The sequence below is a fragment of the Anomaloglossus baeobatrachus genome, chromosome 12, assembly GCF_048569485.1.
Source record: "Anomaloglossus baeobatrachus isolate aAnoBae1 chromosome 12, aAnoBae1.hap1, whole genome shotgun sequence".
Lineage (NCBI taxonomy): Eukaryota > Metazoa > Chordata > Amphibia > Anura > Aromobatidae > Anomaloglossus > Anomaloglossus baeobatrachus.
Genome location: NC_134364.1, coordinates 88,276,236 through 88,291,191, shown reverse-complemented (window position 1 = coordinate 88,291,191; position 14,956 = coordinate 88,276,236). Strand labels below are relative to the sequence as shown.

Sequence of the window (14,956 nt, the reverse complement as noted above, 5' to 3'; positions counted from 1 at the left end):
TATTTACATCATTTTGGTCTAGGAGTGATATTTTAATCGCCTCTTTTTGCAATGTTACGGTGACCAAAAAAACGTAATTCTGGCATTTTGATTTTTTCTCGCTATGCCCTTTGCCGATCAGATTAATTTATTTCATATTTTAATAGATCGGGATTTCTGAACTCAGTAATACGAAATATGTGTATTAAAGATAAAAAAAATTGTTTACTTTTCAACGGAGCAAAAGGGGGGTGATTTGAACTTTTTTTTTATTTTTTCATATTTTTAAAACCTTTTTTCACTTTTAATTGTTTTTACTAGTCCCTTTAGGGATTTGCTCTTCTGATCGCTTGTGCTGTACAGAGCAGGGTATAAGCATCAGCACCACTGTGTACATATGCTAATCTCCTGTGAATGCCAATGCTCAGCCGGCATTCACAGGAAGTTCGTCATGACAGACAGTGACAGGGCATAAGCTGACCGCCGGCTGTCACGACAACCCATCGGTGCCCCGCTATCACATCACAGTGCTACCTATAGGAGCAAGGAATGCTGCGCTCCCCGCCGACGCTTGTTAAAGTTTGTGGTATGGTAAAGCGACTGTCATTCAAAACTACGATTCATCCTACAAATGAACAACACATACAGATATGTTGACAGAAAAATAAAAAAGTTAGGAGAGGAAAAAAAACTAATATGGAAAAAAATAAGATTAATTAGCAAGGGGTTATATTTCTTATAGGAGATAAGGAAGCATCAAAGATAAATGTTGTACAAAAAAAAATCAGAAATCGGATGACATCTGTTACTATTTTTGAAAATGTTCTATTTCTTCCACAAATACAAAAATTGCCCAGTAATCATGGATCCTGGAATTCCATCCGCCTTTTCCTGTCAGCCTGGGTACTTCTTACTACACTCTCGATACTAATTTATCATGTCAAAACAGAAAGATATCCGACAGAAATAAAATTGTCCTAGTGTTGGATAAAGGTCTGCACCAATTAGAGTTGGTGCCAATTTATTCACAAGTCCCATTCCATAGTGGTCTGTGGCTGCTGCCCGGACGTGGGTAGTCCTCCTCTTACTTGACGGCATCCGAAGCTGATGGAATAGGATGTACAATTTGATTCTCACCAACTGTAGTACCAAGAAAATCACGTGTAAAAAGGATCTCTCAACTGAATCCAAGAATGGAACAAAAAAGGACGGAAGAATCCACTATTTTTGGCTAGGATACAAATTTAAGAGTTGGGATTGGAATTTTTGCTGGGTTGTCAAAATAAATGTTCATTTTAGGAACCTTTTTTTTTAAAGTTTATACACTACTGTATTACCTAATGGGACTAGTGGTCATTCAACAAGTTGGATGAAAGTGTACAATAACACAGTAATAATAATCTGAAGAACCACACATTTTTTTTTTATTTAAAACCATAAATCGACACGAGGCAAATTTAAAAAAATTATGACTATGCAGCACTGTACATAAAATTTACAAAAAAAAACAAACCAAAAATTATGGGGGCATATTTACTAATAGCATAAAAAATAATACTTCATAAAGGTAGAGTCTGGCCTTGATTGTGGCACAAATAGAACCAAATTTATGGAAACTTGCTCTATAAAAAAAATTAATGGGGATGGACTTTAGTCTACCTTCAACAATAGGCTATGTGCCCATGGGTAAAGTGTCATGCGGATATATCCGCAGGACATTCTGCAGGAGCTCCCAGAAAACCGTGGCACAACTTTGTCTGTTTCAATGCTCCGGATGTGCTGCGGAATGTCCTGCGGCTATGCTGCGGGCATTCTGCATTGAGGATACAGTACCATGGCTTCGGCACTGCATCCTCAATTGAGAACAAGTGCTGAGTGATCGGGGGAGTTCATACTTGCCTCCATCACGCAGCACTACACTGTCCGGCGGCCGTGTCTGTCAGCGTCTGCACTGTGCAGAAGAAGGTGGGCGGGCCTGAACTAGCTCTGGCTGTCACATGACTGGAGCTCATGCAGGCCCCGCCCACCTCCTCCTTCCTGCTCCTAGCTCCACTGCCGTCCTCTGCAGCAAGGGAAAGTGACCGGGTGTCTGCTATCAAGGCAGGTAAGTATGTGACCAAGGCAGGTAAGTCTCTATCTCCATAGCAGAGAGATGGGATTTCCGTAGGTAAATCCGCAGAAATAATTGAAATGCAGTTATGTGCGGCTGTGGGACATCCGCAGCATATTCCGCAGCCTCACATTCCGCAGCATGGACACAGACACTCCCCATGTCCCATGGGGTAACATGGGGAGTGTCTGTACTTGCTGAAACCTGCGGATTTATCTGAAAAATCCAGATAAATCCGCAGGTTTTCCGCGGCAAAATCCGCAGGAGCAAGCTCCCGTGGGCACATAGCCTTAAACACTATGAAACTGCTAATATTACTGGTTATGTGCACTAAATTCTCTGATGGAGCGTTAATCCAGGGAAGTATTCTGATTGCCGTATGTGGAGTTGGGAAGGATTTTTTTCCCCTAATGTGGAGCTTACTGTCTGCCCCATGGGTTTTTTGCCTTCTTCTTCTTTCTATAAAATTACAAGTCTGCCATACATGTATTTTTCTAGTTTGTCCTCCAAGATTCTGCTATTCCGAAATAAATTGGGATCTCTATTACATGTTAAGTAGTAGAGCCTTCTCGAATCCAAATCTGTCATACATATCACAATACAGATTTACAAATGACGCCCATCACTGGCATTTCTAGTACAAGGTGCTTTTGGACATCAAGATTGAAATCTGTTATTACTAAAGTTCTGGTACAGGTCAGTACAGACAGGCGTCCTTTGGGTTGTTTCAGTATCGGTCGATGATTTGATGGCAGAATAGGTAACTGAAAATTCTTCCTAAAGGTGAAAAAGCAGAATCAAACTTAATTCTTGTTTTTTACAAACCAAAAATACTATATATGGAGATTTTATTATCATAACACCAGATATAGGAAAAATAAATGATCTCAATCATGTTGTAAGACCCAAAAAAGTTCATAAATTAGAAAAGTTAGGATCAGAGTTAAAACCAAAGTCGAGATAAGGGTATCCTCAGCTCACCTGTAAGTTGATAAGTTTCCATGGGATAACTCCCTCCTTTTGTTTACACGGATGGAACCTTTTTAATACTTGCTAATAAAGCTTTGACATTTTATCCAGAGGAGTTTGTGCCGGATCCTTTCCTTTTTTGCATTAAAACCAAAGTCCACTGGTTAAAAAGCAAGGGGAAATATGACCAACCAGACTACAGTAGGATGTCCTTAAAGAGTTGTTCTCAGAAATTGAAACATCCATAGGATAAGAGTTAACTTAAGCATCACTGGGCATCCGACCAATGTGACTCCCAATGATGATTCAACCTATGTGACTCCCAGCAATCCTCAGAACATGGTCGAAAACCACAAGAATGAGGCTTTGGAGAACAGTTCTCAGCTATTCCCGACAGTGCCTTAGGCCAAAAACAAACTTCCGCATAAAAAACGTACGTGTCTCACGTTCCGTTTTTTGGGTCCGTGTTCCGTTTTTTAGGGGGCGTTTCTCTCATACGTATGACATCCGTGTGATAGCGTATGCTCTCCGTGTGTACGTGTGGAAAGTCCGTATTGGCATAAAATATGTACGTATGCAATCCGTGTGCCGTCCGTTTTTAGAGGTCCGCATTCTTACCCAAATATCATTGTTAATCCTTCATCATGAGATCCTGGTGTTGTTCATTGGTCAATTTCCGTCCCTCAACGGTGGATAAGGTTTAAAAACATTTCAAATTATTGTTTTTAGGCTCTTCCACTCATTAGACTGACTCCAAAATGTCTCCCTCCAATGAAGCAACCATGTATTTGCTATGGTTGATATCTAGGAGATTTGGGGTTAGGAGACATATGCTTGAACATGAACAACCTGTTGAAAAAAGGATGTGGATCCACCCCCTTGTCAAGCTAAGGAAGACGCATGGCCATTTTAATATTCTTTATGGAGAAATGCGCAAATTTCCACCTAAATTTCAAGCATATTGCCATATAACCATAACGTCCTTTGACAACATCCTTGGCCTTGTGCATCACCAATTGAAACATCAGGACATTTGACAATTTGACAATTGACCTGATAGATTGGAAACAAGTGTTGCTGATGTTTGGATTAAAACCGCACACAGACGATACGTGCTGAACACGGACATGCTACGTGTGCCGTCCGTGCAGGCACGGACCCATAGACTTTAGCGGGTCCGTGCCTGCGTGTTGACGGCAAAAAACGGACATGTCGTCTGTGCGGGAAAATGCACACACGTACTTACCACACGGACACACGTTCCGTGTGATTTTACGAATGTGTGCCATCACCCATAGGGTAACATTGGTCAACGTGTCTCCATGTCTCCGGTACGTGCAAAAACGTACCAAACACGTACCGGAGGCACGGATGTGTGTTGCGGGCCTTAGACAATGAATGAAGTATAGGGTGAGAATGGACAACTCAACTCCATCCAAGAAGGGAAATTCATTATTGTGGTTCCAAAGAGCCATTATCAAGATCACTGGTGGTTCAAGAGGTCATATCTAAAACACTATGTAAATTATCCCTCATCCTATGGATTAACATTCAATTCTGTAATAACTCTGAAATATATTGGATAGATCCAGCAAAAGTGAATCACAGGAAGGCATTTGTTGGTGGAAGGTCAATGAACATGACTTAAAAAAATAATCTAATCTACAAGGTAATTATTCCTGAAAGGCCTTGGTTGACAGGTGATCAAAATAAACTATTGGTCATTTAAGCTAGCCTAGACCACCCTTACTTGATGGCTACAAAGAAGTGATCACTTGGTGAGTTGGATGACACCACTAAGGGGTACTTTGCACGCTGCGACATCGCTAGCATCGGCTAGCGATGCCGAGCACGATAGTACCCGCCCCTGTCGCACATGCGATATCTTGTGATAGCTGCCGTAGCGAACATTATCGCTACGGCAGCTTCACATGCACTTACCTGCCCTGCGACATCGCTCTGGCCGGCGACCCGCCTCCTTCCTAAGGGGGTGGGTCGTGCGGCGTCACAGCGACGTCACACAGCAGGCGGCCAATAGAAGCGGAGGGACGGAGATGAGCGGGACGTAAACATCCCGCCCACCTCTTTCCTTCCGCATAGCCGGTGGAGGCAGGTAAGGAGATGTTCCTCGCTCCTGCGGCTTCACACACAGCGATGTGTGCTGCCGCAGGAACGAGGAACAACATCGTACCTGTCGTTGCAACGAAATTATGGAAATGAACGACACTACACAGATCACCGATTTTCGACGCTTTTGCGATCGTTTATCGGCGCATCTAGGCTTTACACGTTACGACGTCGTTACCGGCGCCGGATGTGCAGCACTTTCGATTTGACCCCGACGATATCGCAGTAGCGATGTCGCAGCGTGCAAAGTACCCCTAAGTCCCATAGGGATCTCTTTTACGGAGGGGCCGATTGAATATAAAAATAATATGAAATCAATCGTCGCCCCACGTCTGCCGGGCAGGTGTTAATGCCACTAAGGACAGAAGGACGAAATACAGCAACTCCGGAAACCACAAAAGAAACTAAGCGTGTCCCTGTGAACCTCACAGGTGCACACGCAGTGGTCACGTGTGTATGGACACGTCTAACCCAAAGGAAACGCAACAGAAAATGGTCACGTGTGTACAGACACCACAAACCAAAAGGTAATCCAGTTAGCATCACTGGGAAACCTGGAACCTAACCACTGAGCCGGTCACGTGCATACGGGGCACATTAGACCATGAAGTCTACCTAGTTAGTGTCACTGGGCAACCTGGAACGTAACCACTGAGCCGGTCACGTCCGTACAGGGGCACGTCAGACCGTGAAGGCCACCCAGTTAGCGTCACTGGGTATCCAGGGCTGGCACACACACATACACACAAGTCTGCCACTGACACTGCACACTGGGCGCATGCGTAGGAGGCACGTCTTGTCCGGAAGGACCCTAATCCCTCACCGTGCTAAGACACAGCTTGTGCCCAGATACGAATACCTGGTACCGGCGCCTGCCCTAAATTCAGAATCACACTAGTGTACCGCCCCGCGTTCGGCTGCAGCCGAGCCGCTCGGATCCGGGCTTGTTGGTGAGTGGCTCGAGTGCCTCCGGACCCGGGGTCACTTCGCTCTGAAAGGGGTTGCTGGCGCTTTTGGTGGGGTTTAGGTAGGTGCACGGCCGGAGCCGCGCTTGAGTTCGTGACGTCACCCAAGGGATGTGGTGAAGGTAGACACCACCACTGCAGTTACGGGGCACCCAAGGGAGATGTTATGCAGCAAGTTGTTAACCCCTCCATGGGCAGGGATGGTGGCCCCGGGGCCTGTTGGGGATAGCTGGGCGGTGTGCGGCCAGATGGCACTGTTGTACTCACTGTTATTGACACACACAAGTTTCTGGTAAGCCAAGCTGATGGTGGTCAGTGCCTGAAGCCGGCTGCGTCTGGTCCCCCACCCGGTTCGGTGGTCTTGGCCTTTCTCCTGCACCGTGTTGTGTATTTGGGATGCCTGCGCTTCAGCGACGGGAGTTTGCTCCCCGGCTTTGTGGATGTCGGGAGAGCCCTATTGCCCGCAGACGCTGACCCGTGGGATCTCTCTGCCTGTGCGGTGGCTTTCTATCCCCCTCGGTGGGTTGTTGTCTTCAGTCGGGACTTGTGTGGGAAAGGACCTATAGTCCAGACCGCAGTCAGTTAATTAACTCAGTCCAGTGGATTCTGGACCTCGTTTCAGAATCTGAGTACCCCCCTGTGTGCTCCAGTTTCCGAGTCGGTTCCCCGGGTCGGTACCGGCGGGCCACTACCCTGTAATGGTCCACCACGGTTCCACCGAGCCGTCTTCCTGGCTCCTGCAGGCTAAGGCCCCCATATGCCTCCTAGCCAAAGGTGCCCGGGCTCCAACCCCGGCACCTGTCACACTGTCACAGGCCTGTCCCCCTCCACTGCTTCACACTAAAACTGATCTGACTGTTTTTCCTGCCTCAGGCCCTCTGAACTCCTCGGTGGGCGTGGCCAACCGCCTGCCTCCGCCCCCTGGTGTGTTCATCAAGCACTGAGAGAGGTGACTAAGTTTTAATGGTTGGCTGATGACATCTTTTTGGGGGACAGGTGTAGTGCGGGGGTCTATCTGTGACTACCTGGCTAGTCCAGGGCGTCACACTAGCATACATACACAAGTCTGCCACAAACACTGCAGACTAAAATGGCACTGGATACACACGGGTCTGCCACAAATACTGCAGACTAAAGTGACTCTGGAACCCACTCACTCTGACAGCCGGGAATGCAGCCTTTGTGGTCAGTATTCATAATGATGCTTGCGCGCCAATGGGCGGAGCTACAGACCTTTTATAGCCGCCACCCTGGCCCAGGCCACATGGCATGTCGTAATGGCATTAGCTGCAGCCATACAGGGGCTGCCACGTCATTGCTGAAGTCTTGATGACCAATCAGCGGCTGCCACTTCATAGCTGATGTCACTGATGACCAATCAGTGGCCGCCTGTCATCAATGACATCACGTACATGCTCAGTGTGGCTGCATAAGCACGTAGGCTCAGGATGGTACAAAACTCTAGCCACCTGATGCCTCAACCGACAGCCAGGTGGCGCTGCAGAGTTAACCGAGCCCAATGTGGGAATCAATGACGGGACTAGACCGGTCCGAGGCACAACAGAACCCCGAACTATAACATTACCCCCCCATCTAGGACCCCCCCATTCGGGCGCTCGAAAGCTTCCACCCAGCGCCAATGTTCGGGGCCAAAACCATCCCAGTCCACCGCATATCACCGCCTCCTAGGCACCCGTTTCGATCCGACCACCACGCAAGTGGACTGCTCCCTATCCGGGGAGTCGGGGCTGGTCGGGGGATCCCTGGAGACCCTGGTACGACGAACGGACATGGAATTTGGGATATGGGGGTGTAGAAGTGAGGATGATGTCTCTGCTGTCTTGGAGACCCCCTCAGCTGAGGAGGGACACTGGTGTGTAGGCTTGGGCACCTTCACGGGGTCAGCAGATGACACCCCTCTAATTGTCTGGAACAGACAGGATGAATGGAGAGGTGAAGCAGGCGCGTCCTGAGTCTCCTTTTGGACAGACGCGGTATACAACTGCTTCTCTACCTTTTTAGGGCACTGGTTGGCATAGTGACCTGTCTGTTTGCAACTGAAGCAAACCGGTTTCACCACTGTCAGGGCGGACAGGTGATAGGTCCACAACATCTCCATGGGCTCAGGTGAGGGTTTAGGGTATGTGACTGATGCCTCAAGTTTGGGGAAAGGGAGCCAGTCACACACGAGAACGAATCTGTGCCTACTCTAACTGGTGCTCAGAGTGACGTGTGTCGATTCTCATGGCAAGTGATATCAAGGTCTCCAGGTCAAGTGGTATTTCCCTGGTAGACAATGCGTTTTTCACATGCCCCGACAACCCTTTTCAAAATACCGGTAACAAGACCTTCTCTGGCCATTGTAACTCAGCGGCTAGGGTCCTGAACTCTATGGCATAAGCCGATACCGGAAATGTACCCTGAACCAGGTCCAGGAGATGTAAGGCAGAGTCATGGACCACCTGGGGACCCAAGAACACAGCATTTAACGCCTCCAAGAAATCAGTAGCCCGGTTAGTTACTGGATCCTCTCGCTCCCAGAGCGGAATGGTCCATGTCAGTGTTCCATCGGCAAGGAGCAATATCACAAACCCCACCTTGGCTCTCTCTGTGGAGTATTGTGAGGATAAGAGCTCCAGGTGTATCAAACTCTGATTTATGAAACCACGACAAGCCTTACTGTCCCCCGTGAATTTATTAGGAAGCGAAAGGCATGGCATGGGCTTTGATGAGACCAGTGACATAGTATGGCTTATAGCCTAGGATGCAGTCTGTTTAATCAGAGCTGCAATATTCACAGCTGGAGAAGACTGTTCCACAGCCATAAGACGTGTCTCCAGCTGTTGTATATATCGCTGTAGTTGCTGAACGTCCGCCATGTCCGGGAGGACAGTTGGCGCGAGCGTACTGTTACGGAGGGGCTGATTGAATATAAAAATAATATGAAATCAATCGTCGCCCCACGTCCGCCGGGCAGGTGTTAATGCCACTAAGGACAGAAGGACGAAATATAGCAACTCCGAAAACCACAAAAGAAACTAAGCGTGTCCCTGTGAACCTCACAGGTGCACACGCAGTGGTCACGTGTGTACGGACACGTCTAACCCAAAGGAAACGCAAGAGAAAATGGTCACGTGTGTAGAGACCTGACAAGCCGAAAGGTCACCCAGTTAACGTCACTGGGAAACCTGGAACGTAACCACTGAGCCTGTCACGTGTGTACGGGACATGTCAGACCGTGAAGGCTACCCAGTTTGCGTCATTGGGCAACTTGGAACGTAACCACTAAGCCGGTCACGTGCGTACGGAACACGTCAGACCGTGAAGGCTACACAGTTAGTGTCACTGGGCAACCTGGAACGTAACCATTGAGCCGGTCACATTCGCACAGGGGCACGTCAGACTGTGAAGGCCACCCAGTTAGCGTCACTGGGTACCCAGGGCTGGCAAACACATACACACAAGTCTGCACAAGTCTGCCACTGACACTGCATGGGCGTGTGCATAGGGGGCACGTCTTGTCCGGAAGGACCCTAATCCCTCACCGTGCCGAGACACACCTTGTCCCCAGTTACGAATACCTTGTACTGGCGCCTGCCCTAAATTCAGAATCACACTAGTGTGGCGCCCTGGACAAGCCAGGAAGTCACAGGTACTGCAACAACACACCCCACACCCCGGCTAGGCACATCTAGGTCAAACACAAATCCTTGTTGCCTCCCTCCAGGGGCTGATGTCCACACCAGGGGGTGGGCCAGGCGGTTGGTCCCGCCCACCGAGGAGTTCACAGTCCTGGAGGCGGGAAAAAGGAAAAGAAGTCAGATAAGTCCAGGCAAAGGAAGAGAGAGGAGGTCTGCAGAGAGGCAGACGCAGACTGGGGCCTAGGTTGGAGCCTAGGTCCCTCATGTAGCCAGTGAGGCAGACGGTAGTGGCCATCTGTGGAAGCCGGGAAGACAGTCTTGGTGGAACCGTAGGTAGCCGGGGCTGGGCGGTGGCCCACCGGTACCGAACCGGGGAGCCGGCTGGAAACCGGAGCGCAGGAGGAGCGTACACGAAGGGGCAGGAAAGGACTTACACTACTAAACTGGGTCAGGGGAAAAACACCGCAGCCGTCTGTGGGACCCATCCATCCAGCCGTTTGCTTTACCGGAGACTTTGCATTCATCATTGGCTGAGTGAGTACCACCGTGCCGTGCGGCACCGCGCTGCCCCCGCGACCCTGCACCTCACCAGGCCCCGTAACTCGCCTGCCATCCCTCCCTCACTGGGCCCCGGGACAACCAACCCCCCTACCCACGGAGGGGAGAAATAACATCCAAGCTGCTCCCTGTCACCGCTCCCGGGATCCCCGTCCAGAGCAGCGGTGGTGCCACAACCTCACCACAACCGTGGGTGGCGTCACGGACAATATCCCTAAACCAAACCACCCCCTTTCACTCACGGGCGAGGAGCGCCGCTCGAGTCCCCGGGATCCGGCCCACCGCTCGAGCCACCGAGCAGCAGCAGCAGCGGCCGGACCCGAGCAGTGGGTGAGCGCAGCGTCCCCTGCCCGCCCGCGACAACTTGGCGTCACGAACAGGATCATACCGTTCTGCCGGCTGGTAGAAGTGCGCCTTGTGTCCCGCCGGAGGTGTCCGGCTGAAAATTTTCAGAAGCCGCCATCTTGGGCGCGAAAAGTTCTCCGCTCGAGCGTCTTCCCGAGCAGTGGAGGCGCGAAAGCCGAAGCTCTGCCCCTAAAGAGGAGGTGCCAAAAAAAAGACCTAGGGGGGACAGATGGCGTCCGGCCGCATGTGAACCGCGGCTGTGGAAGCAGGGACGCCAGGACTCTGCAAGTATTTGGTTCCTGGAGCACCGCTGCACGAGATGTCCCGTCCGTCTGGCACCGCTGAAACCTCAGTGCCCATGCCCGCGGCCAACGCCCCAGCTGACCCGTTACCCCTGTCACCGGTAGCGGACCTCGCAGCGTCTGTGAGAGAGGGCCCAGACCTGGGGTCCCCAGGCCTTACCTTTGTCACCGCCCTGCCACCGGCCCCGGCTTCCATCCCGGCCGTACCACTGATGACGACGGCCCCGGCAGTCCGCCCGGCCGCAACGGAGATGACGACGGCTCCGGCAGTCCACCCGGCCGCAACGGCAGCGAAGTACCCGTCCCGTTAACAAATCTGGGCCCGTTCCTGGACTGGGGTCAAGGGGTGCTGCCCACTTCTTAGGGGCAGCATCAGGATCAGGTTGTTTGGGTGGGTGACTGAAGGACCCGTTCCGTTGTTATTATTAAAAGTGTTTTATTGTTGTTGCAACGGTTGAAGTGATATGCATCCCGTAAGGGAAGTTGTATGAAAAAAAATGCATGTGTGAAAATGTTTAAAAACGTTTTATTCTTTTTCAGTTCGTGAAAAATAAAACCGGTGATGGACGGGCAGCCCGCGGACGGTCTGCATTTTACTAAGGGGGAATGTGGCGCCCTGGACAAGCCAGGACGTCACAGGTACTGCAACAACACACCCCACACCCCGGCTAGGCACATCTAGGTCAAACACAAATCCTTGTTGCCTCCCTCCAGGTGCTGATGTCCACACCAGGGGGTGGGCCAGGCGGTTGGTCCCACCCACCGAGAAGTTCACAGTCCTGGAGGCGGGAAAAAGGAAAAGAAGTCAGATAAGTCCAGGCAAAGGAAGAGAGAGGAGGTCTGCAGAGAGGCAGACGCAGACTGGGGCCTAGGTTGGAGCCTAGGTCCCTCGTGTAGCCAGTGAGGCAGACGGTAGTGGCCGTCTGTGGGAGCCGGGAAGACAGTCTTGGTGGAACCGTAGGTAGCCGGTGCTGGGCGGTGGCCCACCGGTACCGAACCGGGGAGCCAGCTGGAAACCGGAGCGCAGGAGGAGCGTACACGAAGGGGCAGGAAAGGACTTACACTACTAAACTGGGTCAGGGGAAAAACACCGCAGCCGTCTGTGGGACCCGTCCATCCAGCCGTTTGCTTTACCGGAGACTTTGCATTCATCATTGGCTGAGTGAGTACCACCGTGCGATGCGGCACCGCGCTGACCCTGCACCTCACCAGGCCACGTAACCCGCCTGCCATCCCTCCCTCACCGGGCCCAGGGACAACCAACCCCCCTACCCACGGAGGGGAGAAACAACATCCAAGCTGCTCCCTGTCACTGCTCCCGGGATCCCCGTCCAGAGCAGCGGTGGTGCCACAACCTCACCACAACCGTGGGTGGCGTCACGGACAATATCCCTAAACCAAACCACCCCCTTTCACTCACGGGCGAGGAGCGCCGCTCGAGTCCCCGGGATCCGGCCCACCGCTCGAGCCACCGAGCAGCAGCAGCGGCGGCTGGACCCGAGCAGTGGGTGAGCGCAGCGTCCCCTCCCCGCCCGCGACACTAGCATACATACACAGGTCTGCCACAAACACTGCAGACTAAAATGGCACTGGATACATACACAAGTCTGCAACAAACACTGCAGACTAAAGTGGTGCTGCAACCCACTCACTCTGACAGCCAGGAATGCAGCCTTTATGATCAGCATGCATAATGACGCTCGTGCGCCGATGGGCGGAGCTACAGATCTTTTATAGCCGCCACCCTGGCCCAGGCCACATGGCATGGGGTAAAGCCGTCGGCTGCAGCCATACAGGGGCTGCCACGTCATTGCTGAAGTCTTGATGACCAATCAGTGGCCGCCTTGTCATCAATCACATCACGCACATGCTCAGTGTGGCTGCATAAGCACTTAGGCTCAGGATGGTACAAAACTCTAGCCACCTAATGCCTCGAGCGACGGCCAGGTGGCGCTGCAGAGTTAACCAACCCCAATGTGTGGGAATCAATGACGGGACTAGTCCGTTTCGAGGCACAACAGAACCCCAAACTGTAACAATCCCTTAGTGCTATCAATAATCCATCCCACAGTAGATATGGATTTATTGTTCATCAAGAAATGAATTATGATAAAATCCAGAACAGATCCACTGAATGTAGCCGGAGTAAGGAACACGTTCTTTTTCTCTAAATTTTTTATTTCAGGAACCTTAAAATTTTCCAGAATTCTTAAATATTGTAAATACTCACATTGCATTTGTTTGGATGCGGAGACGCTGAATGAAAAAAAATACAAAGATAGGATAATTGAATGTAGGAATTCTCAACAGTAGTGGAAACGTTTTTAACAGTTACAGAAGTAGGATTATGAAATCAACAAAGGACTTGTCCTGGTACATGAAAAGCATAATGTAAAACATTTCTAGAGTATCAAAACAATGTATAGAGTCAGTGGACTGTCTTAGACTTACGTGAAGTCAAGAAGGACTATTGACTAATGCACATTGAATATTTTTAACAAAGTAATCAAAGCTTGTGACTTACCTTCTGCTAACCTATTAATACCAATATGGGCGTAACATATATCTTCACAGTCAACACGTCCCATGGAAGGAACTAAGAAAAAGGAAAATTTACAGCATGTAGACAAGAATACACATTCAGGAGGACAAAGTACATCAATATCACTCTTTGACCATTTTTGGGCTTAAAATCACATCAATACTTTTTGGGTAATAGTTATCTGCTATCTATTTCATGTCTGGTTAGATACTTTTGTTTTCTCCTCTATAAAGTTAGATCTATGACTCCACCTAAGGTGCACTGTGCATCGGTAATCTGCGGTGAGCAAGCTGCATCAAATTATGGAATGCAGATAAATGAGTCTCTCTTGATACTGTAAGACTATTACTGTTACTCAGCTTATCACAATTCACACTGCTCATCTACGTCTGACCATTATATATATATATTATTATTATTATTATATATATTATATATATATAATATATGACTCATTACTAGAGATGAGCGAACCGGTCGCGGTTCGGCTCGAGTTCGGTTCGCCGAACGGAGGTCTCGTTCGAGTTCGGCGAACCACTCGAACCGCATAGGAAACAATGGCAGGCAATCACAAACACATAAAAACACCTAGAAAACACCCTCAAAGGTGTCCAAAAGGTGACAAACAACTCACAACACAACACAAACACATGGGAAAGTGACAAGGACATATACTCATGCGAAAACAAAAGAGCTGGACAAGGAAAAAGAGGAGGAGACACAGATATATGAGTATATGCAAGGAAACATCGATGCCATTACTGTGCAACTTGAGGCCTGCTCATTTTAGGCTTCCAATCTGGATAAATTGCCTGAGCTTGCCACGTACGCCTTGGGGATCTTGTCGTGTCCTGCAGTCAGCGTTCTCTCGGAACCTGTCTTCAGTGCTGCTGGGGGTCTGCTGGCAGATAAGCACACGTGTCTGTCCACTGACAATGTGGACATGGCTCTCAGAGGACTTTTCTTCCCCTGGGTCATCCAGGGGAGGCGAAAGGCACGCGTATTTTTGAGAGTGCTTCATGCAAAGCATCATTTTCATTTTGAAAAGGGGGATCAACTGATGACAGTCAAGTGGGGTGTGTGTGGCCCAATTAGTGGAAACGAGGGAGACTGTGGTTGGAGTCCCCTCGCTGTGTTTCTAAAAGAACCAAGATGAACAAGTCATGGCTCACAGAAAACTTTTCTTCCCCTGGGTCAGCCAGGGGACGCGAAAGGCACACGTATTTTTGAGAGTGCTTCATGCAAAGCATCTTTTTCATTTTGAAAAGGGGGATCAACTGATGCCAGTCAAGTGGGGTGTGTGTGGCCCAATTAGTGGCAACGAGGGAGACTGTGGTTGGAGTCTCCTCGCTGTTTTTTACATGATTTTCGAAGTGCATGACATGCCTAAGAGGTTTAGTTTCGGCATCTCCAACTTG

At 49.7% G+C, this 14,956-nt stretch overlaps 1 protein-coding gene across 1 annotated transcript in view; it reads right to left on the bottom strand.

Moving 5' to 3' along the window:
• Positions 1–2,708: 2,708 nt before the first annotated feature.
• LOC142258219 (Fc receptor-like protein 3) overlaps positions 2,709–14,956 on the bottom strand; it is a 41,695-nt gene continuing 29,447 nt past the window's right edge. Inside the window, exons 14-16 of the mRNA XM_075330729.1 lie at positions 13,521–13,592; positions 13,227–13,252; positions 2,709–2,866 (exon numbers count right to left, since the gene is read on the bottom strand). Of these exons, the coding sequence (XP_075186844.1) occupies positions 2,747–2,866; positions 13,227–13,252; positions 13,521–13,592 (218 nt within the window). The 3' untranslated portion in view covers positions 2,709–2,746. The remainder of the gene's footprint in view (positions 2,867–13,226; positions 13,253–13,520; positions 13,593–14,956) is intronic.